At 38.6% G+C, this 18,890-nt stretch overlaps 1 protein-coding gene across 4 annotated transcripts in view; it reads left to right on the top strand.

Annotated features, from left to right (window-relative positions):
* Positions 1-525: 525 nt before the first annotated feature.
* Positions 526-18,890, top strand: part of C7 (complement C7) — a 56,530-nt gene continuing 38,165 nt past the window's right edge. Inside the window, exons 1-7 of one of the 4 annotated variants that reach the window (XM_081796105.1) lie at positions 526-751; positions 3,817-3,876; positions 4,099-4,125; positions 4,606-4,661; positions 11,951-12,092; positions 14,287-14,434; positions 15,484-15,622. In XM_081796105.1, coding sequence (XP_081652231.1) covers positions 607-751; positions 3,817-3,876; positions 4,099-4,125; positions 4,606-4,661; positions 11,951-12,092; positions 14,287-14,434; positions 15,484-15,622 — 717 coding nt within the window. In that variant the 5' untranslated portion in view covers positions 526-606. Of the gene's footprint in view, positions 752-3,816; positions 3,877-4,098; positions 4,126-4,605; positions 4,662-6,599; positions 6,676-11,950; positions 12,093-14,286; positions 14,435-15,483; positions 15,623-18,890 lie in introns of all 4 variants that reach the window. The other 3 variants (XM_078445134.2, XM_078445132.2, XM_078445135.2) reach the window with 3 other exon arrangements.

Consider the following 18,890-nt stretch of genomic DNA (forward strand, 5'->3'; position numbering starts at 1 on the left):
ATAAGGAAAGCACTTGGGAAAAATTGGTGAGGCTTTTAAATATGCTTGCAAAATATGATGCTGTTTTTTAACCATCTGTGAAAGTCAAGTGTGAGTCATGGATGTAATATTGTGTTAGGATATGTATATGTGTGTGTGTTGTTGTTGTTGTTGTTTGTTTGTTTTGTTTTCCTTTCTTTTTATTGGGGGAGGTGTGGAAATTCTACTCCAGAATGTTCCGTTTACCTCCTGAGTGACAGAACTGCATTTAAATCCTTTCATCTCAAAGTTTGGTGTACAACACACTTTAAGAGAATCATGAAAACATCTATTTCATTTAGAAAATTGAAACAGGAAGGAGGCTTATCCTTTGCCTTGTACAGGGTCTCCTTTGGTTGAAAATCGCTTAAACATTGAACTGAGAACATTTGTTGCCTTTCTTGATTTACAGATGTTTTCTTAGAACTACATTGCCAAACAGTCCCAGCTGGCTGTAGCTAAGGCCTGTGTAAATTGATAAGAAGCATCTGGCTTCAAGACACCAACTAAGTACAGGGGCAGGCTCTTTGTGTCCCTAGAGAATCTGGTTGGGGTAGGAACTAAGTCTCAGAACCACTTGCTGTGTTTATGAGTGAGTGCCAAGTTAATCTCCAGCAGGAAGAGACAGGGACAGAGCCCACTGCTGGGCTCTTCCCACTGTTGAAAATTCACCAGGCGCTCAGAGGAAATTTTCTTCCTTTCTTCTGCCCTGAGTGTTTTCCCAAACATGAAGGTAAGATAATAATTTCATTACTTTTATAAGTGAAGCAATCTCAAAAGGGAGTGAGGCTTAACTGAAATGGCTCAAATAAGGAGAAGACATGGGGAAATAGGAAAGAGAAAGATATGGGGATAACTTAAAAAAAATCCTTATTTAAATATATTTAACAATTCAGACAAAGTGAATTCCTTTTTCTTGTTTTGCAGTAAAATTAGTGGTTCGAAGGTATGGAAATGAGAGTGGAGACTATGTTTATGAAAGTCCTGAGAGAGCCATCAAGGAATACAATAGTGCCATTGTTATTTTTAGGGAAAAATACCCTGTCGTGTATTTTGTTTGTTTGATTTGCAGCTATGCAATGAGTCCCCATGATCTGACTTATCTAAGAGCTTTATAGAAAAGTGAGTTCGGAAACTTGGAACTTTAGAATTTGGAATCCTGGACCAAAGGGTCAGGAATGTGAGAGTGGAAGACACAGAGAGAGGAATGCAATGAAAGGCTTACCAAATGTACATGTTGGCCCAGTGCAATATAGCCAAATGTTAGAAAAATTACTATTCAACTAAATATAGGACCGAAGACAGCAACTTCAACTCCAACTTATTTATTTTTTAAATGTTCTATTTATTTTTGAGAGACAGAGACAGAGAGAGAGAGAGCACACAAGCAGGGGAGGGGCAGAGAGAGACGGGGACAGAGGACCTAAACAGGCACTGCCCTGACAGCAGCGAGCCCATGTGGGGCTTGAACTCATGAACCATGAGACCATGACCCGAGCCGAAGTTGGCCACTCAACCCACTGAGTCATGCAGGGGCCCCAATTTTTGTATCATTTTTAAAAAGTTTTTAAAATGTTTATTTATTTTTGAGAAAGACAGAGCACAAACAGTGGAGGGGCAGAGAGAAAGGGAGACAGAATTTGAAGCAGCTCCAGGCTCTGAGCTGTCAGCACAGAGCCCAACACGGGGCTCGAACCCATGAACTGTGAGGTCGTGACTTGAGCCGAAGTCAGTTGCTTAACCAACTGAGTCACCCAGGTGCCCCAAGTATCATTTATTATTAATTTACGATTGTTCTATCTTGTCCATTTGTTAAGATACTCTTGCTGAAGGTGGGAAATGATAACTTGATGACTTGTTTTCAGGGACTTAGCTAGCAAATTCAAGAAATTCTTTTGGTTAATAGATTCAGCTTGTGTAACTCATGAACAGAACTGCCTTGTAATTAGGCAGATCTTCAGAAGTTACAATAAGGAGTATGTATATGGGGAAGGTGTTGGCAAAGGCACTGCTGAAAAAAATGTATATTCCCTAAAGCTTGATTGAAATTCTTTTAAAACACATGTAATAATAGAATGTTAAGAATGAATTTTTTCATGATGCCTGCTTTGGCTGAGAGTCAAAGGCCAAGAAGAATAAGTGCTCAGCATCCCCACATTTTAAAGTGAGATACTGGACATTCAAAGCAGTTTTACAAAAGGATAGTGTCTAGTGATCTTTGGCTATCCCCATCCTCCAGAATATACAGGATCGTGCCCCTTAGAGTATAGGGGATGTAGGGAATCATACTCTAGTCATGTCTGGGAAAATCTAAAGGCACAGGCTGGTTCCCTAGCCTGCCTTTAGCAGAGTTAATCAACACAGCATTATTGGTTACATTCTGGACATCCAGAGTCTGACAGGATAAGGATGTGTGCAGGTATCGCATGGACACAATGTGGACCTTTAGAAAGGAGCCAGACTTGGGTTGTCAGGGCTTCTGCCTGAGAAACTGCCTGCAGGATGAAGCAACTCCAACAGGCAGCATCCATATGGAAAAGGAGTCCCAGGAGGCAAGCACTGGGGAGAGTCAAGTGTGATAAACAAAGAGATGAATCATTTTTGCCAAGAGCATAGTGGTTGTAGATCACCAATGGGGGCCATCCGAAGAACCACAAAAACACAGTGGGAGATAAAGACTTGGCATTCAAATATCCACCACATCCTGGGTCACCATTATGGACTCCAGCTGGATTAGTCACACAAGACCCTTTTTGGCTCTTGTCCCTCTCCTGCTGCTGTGACTTTGAAGAAGACAGAGGCAGTCTGGGGATGTGGGGAAGAAAAGCAGAACAAGGAGGAGGAATTTGGAATCAGACTCCACCCTACTCCCATTATGAGCATCCAGAACCCAGGAGTAGGAGAGACACTTAAAATTGGATATTGAATTGAAATTTGACTGTTAGAGTGTTTCAGAATCTTTGTTTTCCAAAAATGTGACTATCTGTTAGTGCCTATGAGTGACTAATAAAGCTATGGAGATAGGCTTTCCCAGGGACGGAAAAAGAAGTTGACAGCATGGAGTAAAGATATATTGTTGAAAAACAGAAAAATTAACCCAAACCCTTGTAGGTTTTTTTTTTTTAATTGTTTTTAATCCTTGTAATTTTTGATTAAAAACAAAACCTGTAGAAGGTGTTGCTTTATATTATGTGCTTTACCTGCTCATTAAAAAAATCACATATGTATTCATACCTCCCCCACTCATTTCCAGGATGCCCACAGCTGTTTGGTTATGCTAATCAGAATAATAGGCTAAAAGCTTCTGAGAACAATAAAAGACAGAAGTGGGCAACTAGGACTTTACAACTGAAAGGAAGATACCTAATAAGATGGCAGGTGATCTAGGAAGGCAGGGAGAAGGATCTGGAAAAAATGTTGGGAGGCCACTCCACAAATACATTGAAAGAAAAGGTTTGAGGAGGTCAGGGAGAAGAGAAAGAATATTGGCCTGTTAAAATATGGAGTAAGATGGTTTTAAGGACTTTTACACTGGGTTATATATTGAATACAATTGATATCCTTGGAGAATCTCCAGGAAAGATTTGAATGATATTCCCAGACACCCTCAGTTGTCAAAGTAGGGAAATACATAAAAGTAAAAAAAAAGTTAATAGAAATTACCTATAATTTTATTACCAGAAATGGACTATTATCCTTTATTATATTTCTTTCTAGATTTGTTTTTAATACATGTTTGACTTTTCAAACAAAATGTAATCCCGTTTTATATACAATTTTGTGACCTTCAATATTTAGGCTGGTGCTGTCATGGACAGATGATTGCAACAGGCCTCACAGGTGTTTTAAAAACCAGAGGTGGGGCTCCTGGGTGGCTCAGTCGGTTAGGCCTCCGACTTCAGCTCAGGTCATGATCTCGCAGTCCGTGAGTTCAAGCCCCGCGTCGGGCTCTGTGCTGACAGCTCAGAGCCTGGAGCCTGTTTCAGATTCTGTGTCTCCCTCTCTCTCTGACCCTCCCTCGTTCATGCTGTCTCTCCCTGTCTCAAAAATAAATAAACGTTAAAAAAAAAAAAACCAGAGGAGCTGCCCATAGAACTAACGGGCAGGGTGAGGATCATGGGCCCTCTGGCTGGGGATGTGCCTCAACTTTTGGTTGACTCTTCATTTATGAAACTTACTTCCCTTCTAACTTCTCACTCTTGGCTGGTCTTTCTTCCAGGCTTCATCCTCTTTGGGTGTCTTCATATGTGTTGAAGTTAGAGTGAAGGAGGGTAGAGAAAGGAATGAAAAGATGATGGGTCCTTAAAGAAATGCTCTAATGAGCTATATTTTCTATTTGCTTGGCTATGACATTCCCCAGTCCCTAGCCTTCTTTACAGAAATGAATAGTAAGAGGTGAGCTCAACAGAATTGTATTAAACTTTTATTTAAAATGGAAACTTAAAGGACAAACAGAGTCAGGGAGCCTTCTCCATGCTTCTTTCCTTCTTTATATTCACAACTCACAAATCTTGACTTGCACAAATGTATTCACTTTCAACTCATTAAAGAAATATAAACTAAAGTAATGCTTTATTCTCCCCCCAGGCAATAAGTCTTTTCATCTTGGTGGGATTTGCAGGAGAGTTCCAAATTTTTTCAAGGTGAGAATGTTTTGGATTGTATTGGAGATCATTAAAAATTATTATTTTTTTTATTTTTAGGAAGTTCTTTATCATATGGCCTGATTTTAACATTGCAGCCTGAACATCTTTTTCCCTTCAACACTTATCTTTCTGCGTTTTGAGAAAAGGCAATGATAGCAAAAGCTTGTTTTATTCTCATTCTTATTTTACTTCCCATAAGGAAGAAACTTGAAGACTAAAACTACCTCAAAGTTTTCTTCTTGTCCCAGTACCATGATTGTACCTGCAATTCAGAGAATTGCACCGACCTTAGAATTAACACATCTTGGAGTAGAATGTGATCTTTAAATGTAGTCATTGCAAAACATTCTTTAGATTTTAAAGGTTGAGAGTTTTTTTTTCTTAATTGAAATACAGTTGATACACAATGTTATGTTAATTTCAGGTGTACAACATAGTAATTTGACAAGTCTATACATTATGCTGTGTTCCCCACAAGGGTAACTTCCGTCTGGTTGAGAGGTTTTTTGTTTTTTTTTTTAAGAAAATAGTTGTGCTGACTCTTGAGACCTGGAAAAAAGCCACCATCATTTACTCATGGCTTTCTCTTGCTTTCACTGTCAGTTTGATGGGATAGGACCAGGTCAGTTCACGTTTTCAAACTACAGAATATGTGTCAGGGGCTGTGCTAGTGACTGGGGACACAAAGGGGGCCAAGTGTCTGAGAGTACACAGGGTGATACAGATCTTGAAACAGTTGATGTCAATATAAATGTGCTAGGCCTCTGGGAGAGGCCTGCATGGGATACTGTGGGAGCACAGAGAGATGAGACCAAGCTGGCTTCCCTTCCCAAGCCTCAGTGTTTGGGGAAGGTCTCTGCCTGTCCCTGGGGCACAACATAGAACAATAGCAAGTTCAGATTGTTTAAGGGTCAAAAACAGTGAGGCATTTGGATCATTGGTGCCATGTCAAGACTACAAGTTAGCAAGTTTGGCTTGAAAAAAAACATGAGAGGCACATGCACTTCAGATCAAACTTCTTACTTTCAGGATCACCTCACAGGCTTAAGATAAGCACAAATCACCTTGACTGAAGGTGTCCCAAGGCTAGGAATCTGCTCAAAATCCAGAAATCAGGATTCTGATTTCCTTTACCCCTTGTAAAATATGCTTTAAGTTAGACTTCCTTAATCGCTGAGGATGAAGTCATGATATGCTCTCTACAAAGCTGGAGTTAAGCATCACACAACAGATTCTCCATTCTTCATGTATTTTAGTGGAGTGGAATTGTTTAAGCTCAAATGGACACTACTTGGATGTGTTCTTGAGGAGTAGCCTAAATGCACAGGGGGAATATTTAAAAATCAATTTCTGTCCATTTCATCTTTGCCAGTTCTTAGTTTTTCTCTTCTGATAGGGTCTTTTTAGAGCCTTTTGTCTTCCACTTAAGAGTTTCTGTTATAACTCTTTAGTTCATTATTCAGAATCCTTTCAAAGACCATATACCTTCCTCCCACAAGTTCTCACTTACCCTTCCAACTGTGAACACTCCTTTATCTATATTTCCATAACACATTATACTGTATACATTTTTGTTATGAAATTGATCAAAGTAGGTACATTGCATTATGGATCATGTTTGTATTATTATATTATAATTATTTGTTTACATATGTGTCTTTGTCCTCTCCTCTATCAATGGTCAGTGATCTCTCTGTTATTGTGTCTACAACTTTAGTATCTAAATAGTGCCTGGTACATTATAGATGCTTGATAAGCATTAATCTTGAGAAAAGTTGATTCCTTCCACATGTATTTTTATAGATCTTGGGATACTTTTGATGTCTCTTAAAAAATTGTAAAGCAATTATTTTTTTTTTTTTGAAATATTTTTGACTATTCTTTGTGCCCCCTACCCCCCATTATCTTTCTATCTGATTTATCATAATTTGGCAGTGCTTCCTCTCCAGTCAATTGCCAGTGGGATTCCTATGCCCTGTGGTCAGAATGCAGTGGTTGTACCAAGACTCAGGTAGGACCATACAAAACTTTGTATTTATTATTTCCTATGCAGAAATAGCTTAACATATAGACAAAATGACATTAGCTTTTGAATGTTATTTTTTATGTTGAAAATATAATTGGTAGTTTTAAAGGGAGAAAAGTATGATTCTAGTGATTAATAATGTAATAAAGTAATTTCTGCATTTCCTATTTTTCTTGCAGGACTTTTCTAAATCTTACATTTGAGCCTAGAAATATACACAGGATATAGCAATTCACTAACTCTTTAACTAGAGAACTCTTTATTTTTATTTTATTTTTTTTTTAATTTTTTTTTTTTTTTTTTTAGCGTTTATTTATTTTTGAGACAGAGAGAGACAAAGCATGAACGGGGGAGGGTCAGAGAGAGGGAAACACAGAATCTGAAACAGGCTCCAGGCTCTGAGCTGTCAGCACAGAGCCCGACGCAGGGCTCGAACTCACAGACCGCGAGATCATGACCTGGGCCGAAGTCGGCCGCTTAACCGACTGAGCCACCCAGGCGCCCCGAGAACTCTTTAATTAGAGGAATAGAGTAGCATGAAATGAAGATAGTAGGTAATTCAAAATCTGTTTCATATTTACTGGGTTCAACTTTTCTTCTTATCTGAAAGGAATGCTAACAAGTAGCAAAACTTTGTTTCACCTAATGAGCTGAATGATCATGAAAAATGAAACATTTGCACCTTTTTAAAAAAGATTTTATATTTAAGTAATCTCTACACCCAAGGTGGAGCTCGAACCCACAACCCCAAGATTAAGAATCACCTGTTCTACTGACTGAGCCAGGCAGGTGTCCCTGTATTTTTAAACTTTTTAAACTTTAATTTCTGAGTAATACAAATAAAATACTGGACTTGATCTGGAGATTATAAAGTACTTCTAAAAGTGTTTTTTTTTTCCCCTTATAAGTTATTCATTGGAGGAAACAGGAAGGTCTAAATAAAGAAAACACTATTTACAATTTTACCATTTAAAAGAAACCGGGCGTGTCTGGATGGCTCAGTTGGTTAAGCGTCTGACTCCTAATCTCAGCTCAGGTTATGATCTCAGGGTCCTGAGTTCAAGTTCTGCATTGGGCTCCACACTGGGTATGAAGCCCACTTGAAAAAAAAAAAAAGCATGAGATTTTAGAGGTGCCTGGGTGGCTCAGTTGGTTAAGTGTGACTTCAGCTCAGGTCATGATCTCACAGTTGGTGAGTTTGAGCCCCACAATGGGCACATGTTTGTGCTGACAGCTCGGAACCTGCAGCCTGCTTCACATTCTGTGTGTCTCTCTCTTTGCTCCTCCCCCACTTATACTCTCTCTATCTCTCTCTTTTTTTTCTCTCTCTCTCAAAAATGAATAGACAGTAAGAAAAATTTTTTTAAAGAAACCAATATACCATCATTTTGGTATTTATTCTTTCAATTTATCTTCTTTCTCTATGTTTATAATTTTTAAAAATACAATTGTTTGATTAAAGTTTTATATTCTACTATTTAAAAATTTTTGTTTGTTTGTTTATTAAAACTTTTAGAGAGAGAGAGCACAAGCTGGGTAGAGACAGAGGGAGAAAGAGAATCTTACGCAGGTTCCATGCTCAGTACCGAGCCCAATGTGGGGCTCAATCCTACGAGCCTGGGATCATGACCTGAGCCGAAATCAGGAGTAGGATGCTCAACCGACTGAACATGTAGACACCCCTTTATTTGTTTATTAAAAAAATTGCTTTTAAGGTAAACTCCATGCCACACGTGGGGCTCAAACTCATGACCCCGAGATCAAGAGTCATATGCTCCACAGACTAAGCCAGCCAGGTACCCCTATATTCTATTTTACCATGATACTCTCAGCGTGAATTTTGACAGCTGTATTATTTGCCGTTATATGAATATACCCATCTTATATATCCACTTTCATATTGTTTGAGATTTAGATTATCTACATTTTTGTTTGAGTGAAACTTGAGTCAATATTTTTGTACATAGAAATCTGTCCTCTTTTCTGATAATTTTCTTAGGACAACTTCCACAAATATAATGTTCATGTTAAAGATTCTAAATATTTGAACGAATAAGTGTTTTTATTGAGATATACTTAACACATAGCATTTATATTAGTTTCAGGTCTATAGCATGATTCTATAGTTGCAAAATATTTTAAAGGTGGTTCAGCTTGAATAAAAATGTGTATTTAAAAATCACTTTTTAATTCTTAAAATAACAGAACTGTATTACAGGAGATAATTTCTGTTTTATTTTTTTTATTTTATCAAAACAATTTTTTTAGATGTTTATTTTTGAGAGAGAGAGAGACAGAGCGCAAGCAGGGGAGGGGCAGAGAGAGGGAGACACAGAATCGGAAGCAGGCTCCAGGCTCCGAGCTGTCAGCACAGAGCCTGAGGAGGGGGTCGAACCCACAAATTGTGAGATCATGACCTGAGCTGAAGTTGGATGCTTAACCGACTGAGCCACCCAGGTGCCCTGATAATTTCTGTTTTGAAGCATCATCATAATCATCATTTTCATCAAACATTTAGTACCTACATGAGTGGTATTTACAAAACCAGTTACTCGAATGTGGAATTTGGCTTTGGGCAAATAGATGACTACTCTGAATACAGACAGGCAAATGGGTCCATGAATAACAAGGCAAAAATCAAATACTGACCACAGAAAACATTTTTATAATTTAAAAACAAGCTAAGAAAGAACACTAAATAGAAAGGGATGAGAGGTATTTTTCATATTAGTAATTTTTTTCTTTGCATGAAGGTCATCATGCAATGATTACATCCCTAGATGGTAACGACAACATTTTCATCCAGAGAGAGACAAGTGAAAATGGAAACGGGGTCATAAGATCAGAAGTTGTCAGGTGAGAATATGGCTGCTCACAGTGGGCAGCTGTCGAGGTCATCCTTGTATGTGGAGAGAGGGAAGCATTACTTAGATGAACAACACAATCTGTGCTTTGGAACTTCAGAAAAGGACAATTTAAGAAGACACATTATGAGAGGCGTCTTCATCAATCAAATACAGAAACTAGAAACTTATGAAGGAACTGCACTGAGTTCTATTCCCCTCTCATATTCCTCCATGGCTCCTCTGCTCAGATACAATGGAAGGTGCCAGCACCAGGCCCAGGTTGACACACAGCTGCTCAGAGATCAAACTGCATTACCGTGACCCTTTGTCCCAATGAGTCCCCACTTCTAACCCAGTTTAGGATGGATGAGGAGATTCAACGTTGGTTTGTGATGAGGGATAGAAGCAAAAATGTGTTCGCATTTAGCCCAGAAGGCTGACCTATAGCTGCGTAGTTCTGATAAGTATCAAATATGTACTGGTTGCTGCATTCTTAGAGTCTCATGACTGTTCATCTCACTTGTTAATATCAAGCTGAATGATAAGCATCGGAGAAATCCAGTGAAACTACTTTTAAGAGTAGAAATTTGAAAAAGACATTTATGATCTAATATTCCCTGCACGTCCCCTCCCCTTTGAGCACTTAATATAATAACCACCATCTTCACACAGTAAAAGTGCAGCTCTTTCTCCCCACGGGCCCTGTCCCCGTGCTATAATAAAAGCACCTTTTTGCACCAAAAATGTCTCAAGAATTCTTTCTTTCTTTCTTTTTTTTTACTTTTTCCTTTTTTCTTTTTCCTTTTTAATTTTTTTAATTTGTAATTCATTTTTTATTTTGTTTTATTTTTTATTTTTTTAAATTTACATCCAAATTAGTTAGCATATAGTGCAACAATGATTTCAGAAGTAGATTCCTTAGTGCCCCTTACCCATTTAGCCCATCCCCCCTCCCACAAGCCCTCCCGTAGCCCTCAGTTTGTTCTCCATATTTATGAGTCTCTTCTGTTTTGTCCCCCTCCCTGTTTTTATATTATTTTTGTTTCCCTTCCCTTATGCTCATCTGTTTTGTCTCTTAAAGTCCTCATATGAGTGAAGTCATATGATTTTTGTCTTTCTCCGAGTGACTAATTTCACTTAGCGTAATACCCTCTAGTTCCATCCATGTAGTTGCTCAAGAATTCTTCCTTGACCATTCGCTTCTGACCCCACATCAGTTTGTAGATCCAGTCTTCCCTGTTGATCTTTGCTCAAGGTTTAAATTCTCTGGAATGTCAGATTCTTTTTTTTTTTTTAAATGGGGAAAAGATGAGTACAGGAAGAAGCTTAAGTGATGCATCTTTGATTGCTGTTGGGCAGGAAAAGGATTTTGTGGACCTTAATTTTTGTTTAAGTATTAGATATATGTGTTCACATTGATAAAATGAACTTTAGGATGACTTAGGTGTTTCTCAGTTGGCTTGATGATTTCCTCAATTTTCCCATACTTTCTCTCCCAGAGATTTGCCTTTGACATATTTCCCACTTCAGAGGCCAGTGATTTTTATTATCTAGTAAAATTCCGTTGCAGAGGTAGCTTCACCTTTGGATGACCGAGGTTTTGTGCTGTAGATTTGACTTCCATATTAGCATCTTTCTCTCCAGATTTATTTTGCATTGCCTTCCTGAAGAAGGCTTACCATTCAGCTCAAATCAATTGCCACCATTTTTCTAAAGTTTTTTTTTCCTTTTTTTTTTAAGAGTTATTTTTTATTTTTTATTTTTTTGAGAGAGAGAATGAGAGTGCACCTGGGTACACACGAGCCAGGGAGGGGCAGAGGGAGAGAGAAAGAGAATCTCAAGCAGGCTCCTTGCCCAGTGCAGAGCACCACATGGGGCTCAGTCTCACGACTCTGAGATCATGACCTGAGCCCAAATCAAGAGTCGGCCCCTGAACCCACCTGAACCCAGGTACCCCGCTAAAGGTTTTTCTAACTTTACTTCTTAACCATTGTTCCCAGTATCCTTCCCGCCCTCTGACAAAATCCATTTCTCCTTTCTAGTTGGCACACAGCTTGAGCAGAAACATTAAACGTTCTATATCGTAACTTATTTGCTTATATGTCTACCCAACTAACTCTTTCAAGTTGCTTTTTTTAAGAGCCACTGTTTTTATTACTATTATTTTTTTAATACTCAACCCTGAGAATAAATACATAGCTGGGAGAACGTCACAAATAATAATCCAAGTGTCACTTGTCACCCACTCCAGGACAAGTAGGTCTGTGGGTTTATTGATTTGGGAGGTTTTACATCTGTGGAACACCAGAACAATTTCCTGAACGCTGTTTCTTCAATTGCATTAATTTCTCTCAGATTTGTTTCTCAAATAAAGGAAAGGAGATATCAGAAAGTACTACCTGTTCTGTGTTTAGACTCGCAGGCGGTCAATAGCTGTTTACGGACAGTATGGCGGCCATCCCTGTGTCGGAAATGCATTTGAAACACAATCGTGTGAACCTTCCCGAGGATGTCCAACGGAAGAGGGATGTGGAGAGCGTTTCAGGTGTTTTTCAGGTATGTTTTCATAGGCTTGGCAGGCAGGGTGTAATTTCAAATGCTATTTGGTTAACTTGCTCAGTATGTATTTGTTGACTTTTACTGAATGTGTATCGGCCTTAAAATTAATTTCAGGCCAATATCAGTAGGATTTTTATTGGCATATTAATTACATACTCAGCTATCATTATTTAGAATGTAAGAGGAGGCATCTGGTAAGAAAGGTAAGGATACTCCTCCCTTCTTTGAAAAGAAATATGGCTGTTGCCAGACCCAAACAGTTCTTGACATTGCATTGTTGGCGGAGATGTAGAGTGAGTCCGGTACACCGAGATTAGGCAAAAATAATGTTACTGCCCAAATTATCATTATGTTTACAAGAGAAGCAACTCTAATTAGCTAATCAAGGAGTAATACAGGTCACTTCTATACACTGGGTGATTGAAACACAATTTCAAGTTTTGGCATTGAGTATTATTTGACCTAGTGTTTATGTATCATTTGTGCAGTGAAGTTAATTCAACGTTTACCAAATATTCATTATTATTACTATGTTCCAGATACAATGGTAAGGATTGTGGATATACAAATGAAATGCTTAGTCTCTTCCCTGAAAAATATTAAAGTTTATGCACAGAATAGTTCATAATTAATCTCTGTGTTAGAAGTGCTCCTCAACAAGACCTGTCAAACTCCTATTTTACTTTCAAAACCCAGATCAGGTGACTCCTCTTTTCAGAAGCATTCCTTAACTTCCCAACTGATAGAGATAATTAACAAATCACTTCTCTGTGTTCCTTACATACATTGTACTATCTGTGATCTGGAGAATTTACTGGCCTGGTTATCTCTCTTGGAGACAGTGAACTCCTTGAGGATATGGATTATATTGCTTTAATTTTTTAATGTTTATTTATTTTTGAGAAAGAGAGAGACAGACAGAGTGTGAGCAGGGAGGGGCTGAGAGAGGGGGAAACACGGAATCTGAAGCAGGCTCCAGGCTCCAAGCTGTCAGCACAGAGCCTGACGGGGGGCTCAAACTCACAAACCACCAGATATGACCTGAGCCGAAGTCAGATGCGTAACTGACTGAGCCACCCAGGTGCCCCTGTTGCTTTAATTTTTGCATCTGGAATACTTGGTACATAGTAGACTGTCCACAACATTGGATCGGATTGAGTGAGAGCATAGTGGGATGCATGCTATACCGTCAGGACAGTTGCATGCAATGTACACTATGAGGACACAGAGGAAGGACATGCACTATAGCCTGTGGAGGAGGGATGGTCTCTAAGAGGAGATGATGTTTAATTTGGTCCTTGAAGGACGGGTTGGTGACAGGTAGAGAAACCCTTCTAGTCTGAGGGAACCGTAAGTGCAAGGTCAGTGGAGATGACAGAAGCCTGGCCTTTTATTCATGCAGGTGTGACTATCGCATCAGAAGCTGGTAGGAGAATGGCTGGAGATGATGCTGGGGAGGTAGGCAAGGGTTAGATCATCTGATATCCTCCAGTGCTTCCTTGATTCCTGGGATGTATGTCTATCATAGCAATTACGTTGCTGAATTATAATGATCTATGTCTTCATAGTCCTTTCTGTTAGCTTGTAAAGTATATGAAAAGCCCAGCATACCATTTTTATTTATATTTGTACCTAACACTTGGAAGAGTGTCTTGCACAGAGTATATGCTAAAGACGTGATGAGTGTTAATCTTTTGATCCAGTTTCTATGCTCTCAAAAGCTTACACATCAAATCACCAAAAGAAGCAGAGCTTTGACATCTTGGTCAATGATGGCAAAAAATAAACTGAAAGTTGAAGGGCAGGATGTCAATCTATCTTCTCAGTGGTCGGCACTGTTTGATTCTGGAAGATTCAGACAAACTGCTTGGTTATGGGTGAGAGCCTGGAATTTGAATTCAGCTTCTATTTTCAATTTTGTGTCCAGCTGAGGTCAGAATCAGTTTTGTGTGTTGTAATATGAGGACCCAAATAATCACCAGTCTTTTCCTGGACATCTTGAGGACTGATCTCAAATTCACACTAGAATATTAGTACAATTTTGGGAATCAAAGGCAAAACCCTTTTGATCCCAGGTAGTTTTTCCCTTCTACCCTCTTTTATTTATTTATTTATTTATTTATTTATTTATTTATTTATTCATTCATTCATTCATTCATTCATTCATTTATGGGGCTTATCTTGTGTACAGGCCAGTGCATCAGCAGATCTTTGGTTTGCAATGGGGATTCTGACTGTGAAGAGGATAGCGCTGATGAAGACAGATGTGAGGACTTAGAAAGCAGACCTTCGTGTGACCTTGATAAACCTCCTCCCAACATAGAACTTACTGGAAATGGGTAAGGTGCTGGCCAGTTTTCTGTGCACACTGATGGATAGTAGCTTTTCATTTTGTTTTGTTTTATTTTATGGTTTGGTAAGTCTGATAACAAATCACCTAATAGCTCAGCCTTTGGCTCAGAGCTCTTTGCCACATCCTGAAACTTTTCATTCATACCTGTATACTTGAAAATGTATGTGGTAAATGCAGAGTGTCCAATTGTCCCTAGACTGTCCTGCTTTTAGTGCTGGAGGTCCTATGTCCAGGGATACCCCTCAGACCTGGGGAAACCTGGATAGTTGGTCACCCTATGGGAGAGAGGTAGAAATAGAGAGAGACAGAGGGAGAGAATTGATTCAATGACAGTGATGTGAGGCTCCTTATGAGAATGAAGAGACAATAGAGTAAGAACAGAGAAAGAAGAGAGAAAGTAACGTATTGGAATATTGAGGCTTGAAAAGTAATTGTCTGAACTGGCTGGGAACTTTCATTTTCAAGTGAAGTTGGGACAGTCCCATGTTTGTCTTTCCAAAAAGAATTCTGAGGAATTTTGAGGGTCAGATCCAAGTTGAAGATTTCAAGACTTTAAAACAGTCTATTTTAGAGTGATAGAAGTGGCTTTTCTATCCTAGTTTAAAATTCATTAACAGAAAAATGGTAAAATTACTCTAAAGAGTATACCATTCAGTATACTAAGAGGCAAATTAGTTGAAATTTGTTGTAGAAAGTTCTTTCTCCTCAAGAGTCATCTTAATTGTATTGGTTTTATTTATAGATTCAACTCAAAACCAGCTGTTGCCATAAATACAAAAGGGCTATGTTTTCCAAACATGTTCTTAGGCTGAAGGATGTTGGATTTCTCCAGTTATTAGTTTTAGCTATTATACCACCCAGGGGAGGTTGGATAATATATGGTATGCATTAGGACATTGTTCTCTTTATTTGAGCTCTCTCAAAGAGATACTTCACTATATTTCAAAAATTTCTGGAAGTTCTTCTTCAGAAACTGCTATTTCTGATTTCTAACCATCTTTTCTTCCTTCCTTCCTTTTTTTTTTTTTTAAACAGTTACAACGAACTCACTGGCCAGTTTAGGAACAAAGTCATTAATACTAAAAGTTTTGGTGGTCAATGCAGAAAGGTGTTTAGTGGGGATGGAAGAGATTTTTATAGACTGAGTGGAAATATCCTCTCCTATACATTCCAGGTACTTAATTTCATTGATTTAATTTATTTTTAATCTGTGAATTATTGCCAGAGGTCATTATTTATGTGATATTGATTTTTTGGTATTTGTTGAGAATTTATTTGTGGCCTAATATTTGATCAATTCTTATAAATGATTTATATGGGCTTAGAAAGAACACATATTCTTTAACTCTGGGGTACAGGGAAATGATACTTTAATTTGTCTCATTTAAGCTGAAATATTCTTTTGCCTCATTTTCAAGTCCATGGACCACATGGGCCCCAAATAGGATGGTCTGTCCCTGTACAGTGTCAAAACTCAAGGCCCTGGCCATGACTGGTCATGATAATCTCTTCGCCACTGCCACAGTGTCAGCTCACTTAAAAATGCGTTTACTGTTAAATTGTAAAATATTTCATATATACAAAACAGTGTAAGTAACATAAACATACAGTTTGAAGAAAACTAATTAGATGAATACTCATATATGCCAACCACATACCTTAAGAAATAGAACATTGCCAATGACTTAAAGGCTCCCATCTACCCCTCTCTGGTCACATCCTCCCCACTCTGACAAACCACCATCTTCTGTTTTGTATTAACCACTTCTTTGTTTTTCTGTATATGTTTATCTCATATGTATTTGTCCCTACATAAAAAATTTGTGATTAGTTTTATCTATTTTTTGCCATTTGTGTAAGTAAATCTTATAGTATATGTTCTTCTATGACTTTTTCCCCCCTCAAAAATCACAGTTTTGAAATTTATTCATGTTAATCTAGATGACGTTTTTTATTGCTGGTTCTACTTTTTTCTTATGAAATTGCCTTGCACATTCTTGTGCATGAGTTCCATGCAAATGAACTAGATTTTCTCTAGGGCATACACCTGGTACTTGGATTGCTGCCTTGCAGGTTATCATAGGTTACACTTTACTCAGTAAAGTTTCCAAAATGGATATATCATCAATTAATACCCGATCTGCAATGTGGAAGGGTGGCCTGTGTGGCCTGTGCTCCATATCCTTGTGAACGTCTGTATTGCTAGACTTTTAAATTTTCCTTAAGGTCTCAGGGTCTTCTTTCCAGGCTTCTGCTTCTTGCAAGCTGTTTCTGTCACACATGCCTAACCTCATTCTATTCCATGATTTCAGCACAAAATCCACTCACACAAAAAACAGTTATGGCTTTAGGGGGAGAATCCTGAACATTGGAAGGGGATATTCTGTTGGAGTAGTGCCAACACATTCCACAAAAATGGTGGACATCCTCTGTCTTAAAACATCTGTCCTTAGAGTGCCAGTAGGGGAGAGGGGCAGAGGGAGAAAGAATCTTAAGCAGGCTCCATGCTCAGCATGGAGCCCAATGCAGTGCTCGATCCCATGACCCTGGGATCATGATCTGAGCCGAAATCAAGAGTTGGAGCTGCTCAGGCGCCCAAAACATCTGTCTTTCTAGAACCTCAACAGATCAAGATTTCTGGTCTCATCTCATTTTGGCATCTTGTTCTCTTCTTCCAGGATCTCCTCTCTCATTTCTTTCCTCCCTTCTTCCCAGAATTCTAAAAATTTCCAGTTCAGTGCTTCTTATCTCTTAGTCCCGAATTTGTAAACTAAAACTATTGGGATGTTCAGATAGAAGGGCTTTTCGTTTACCAAAATAAACCCCCTTCAGAATGCAATTTTGATTATAAACAGCAAATAGCATCATCCTCTGACTTACAACAGAATAAGTTATATTTAAGAGTTATTGTATCATGAAAATGGAAACTGGAACCGATCTGAAAAATAATGATAGGTACCAATTTTTGATGACCTACTCTGGCATCTGTACTGTTTTAGGCAATTTGTATAGGTTTAATCCTCATAACATCTTTGGAAGGTAAGTAATATTTTACTATTGTATATATGTAGAAATTGAGGCTCAGAGGACTCCAGCTGACTTGCTCTAAATCGCCAAATTAGTAAGTAGTACAGCTTGGATCCAGCCTGTCAGACCTCACAGCCCTTTGTTTTTCTAGTATGTTTTACTCTCCCAGTATCTTGTATTTAACTGCTTTTTCAACTCTAAATTCTATATGGTGTATAATACGTATTGTAATTTAACCATTGGCCAGAAGGGAGAATGTGACATAGGCATATGTAGAAAATTTTTTTCTCCTATTCCTAGGAGGATGGGTTGATAATTCTTCATAATTATAAGAGGGATAATTGCATATATATTTTTGGATCAAATTTAGAATGTTACAGAGCAGAGAAAATAATGAGAGAATTTCTGACATAGTTGGAGGAAAGACATGCTGGAAGTCTGCAGTTTCTGAAGAAGAGAAATAATTTAATAACAGCACAATCCTGACATTCATTTCCCTCAGCATGGCTTGGTTTTTGGATTGACATCTGAAATGCCTTTCCAGTCACTGAATTTGAAGGAGTTTGTCAGAGTTAGAGGGAAATTATAGAGATGTTTTGAGGATCCAGCCTGAGGGAAGTGAGATGGAAGCAATGAGTCAGTCCCTGAAGTGCTAACCCCATGTGGATATGCAGGTGGTAAGTGTCTTCCACAGGCAGGTAGACCTGAGGCCACTGGGTGTTCAGCTGCCTCTGAGTGGAAGATGACTTCTGACTTGTCGGAACATAAACATTAGTAAGTAAACACAGAACAGAATCAGTTAATTTCTCTTGTGATCTCTGTTTCAGTTTTGAGCATCGTAGTTTATCCAGGGCAAACCTGGTCTCTTGTTGACTACGCCACTTTCTTTGATGCCATGCACTTTCTCTGTCTCCTCATATTTTTCATCCCACAAGGAAGCCTTTGACACACAAGCACATTCCTGCTCCATGGTCGCTTTGGAAGGTGCCCCTCCTGTAGTTGTCTGGGAGGCTGCCGAAAGACTTTTTGTTCATTGTCAACTTGGAATGAGTCACAGATGGGAGTAAAAATTAGGGTGGAGAAAATGAATTACTTCCTGGATCCTCCTGTATTTAGTTTTGAATGCACTTCATTATATTTTGGGAAAAGAGATACTAGTGTATATCAAATGAGAATCACAAAATTATATTCTAACGGCATTTTAACTAATGATTAATGATCTGATCCTCTGCTTCCTCTGTTGGTCTGAATCTAGATATCTGAGATTTCTTTTTTTTTAGTTTTTAATTTTATTTATTTATTTTGAGAGAGATAGAGAGATACAGATGGGGGAGGGGACAGAGAAAGGGAGAGAGAGAATCCCAGGCAGGTTCCCTGCTGTCAGCACAGAGTCAGATGTGGGGCTCCATCCCACA

This window comes from Panthera onca, chromosome A1, assembly GCF_046562875.1.
Source record: "Panthera onca isolate mPanOnc1 chromosome A1, mPanOnc1 haplotype 2, whole genome shotgun sequence".
Classification (NCBI taxonomy): domain Eukaryota; kingdom Metazoa; phylum Chordata; class Mammalia; order Carnivora; family Felidae; genus Panthera; species Panthera onca.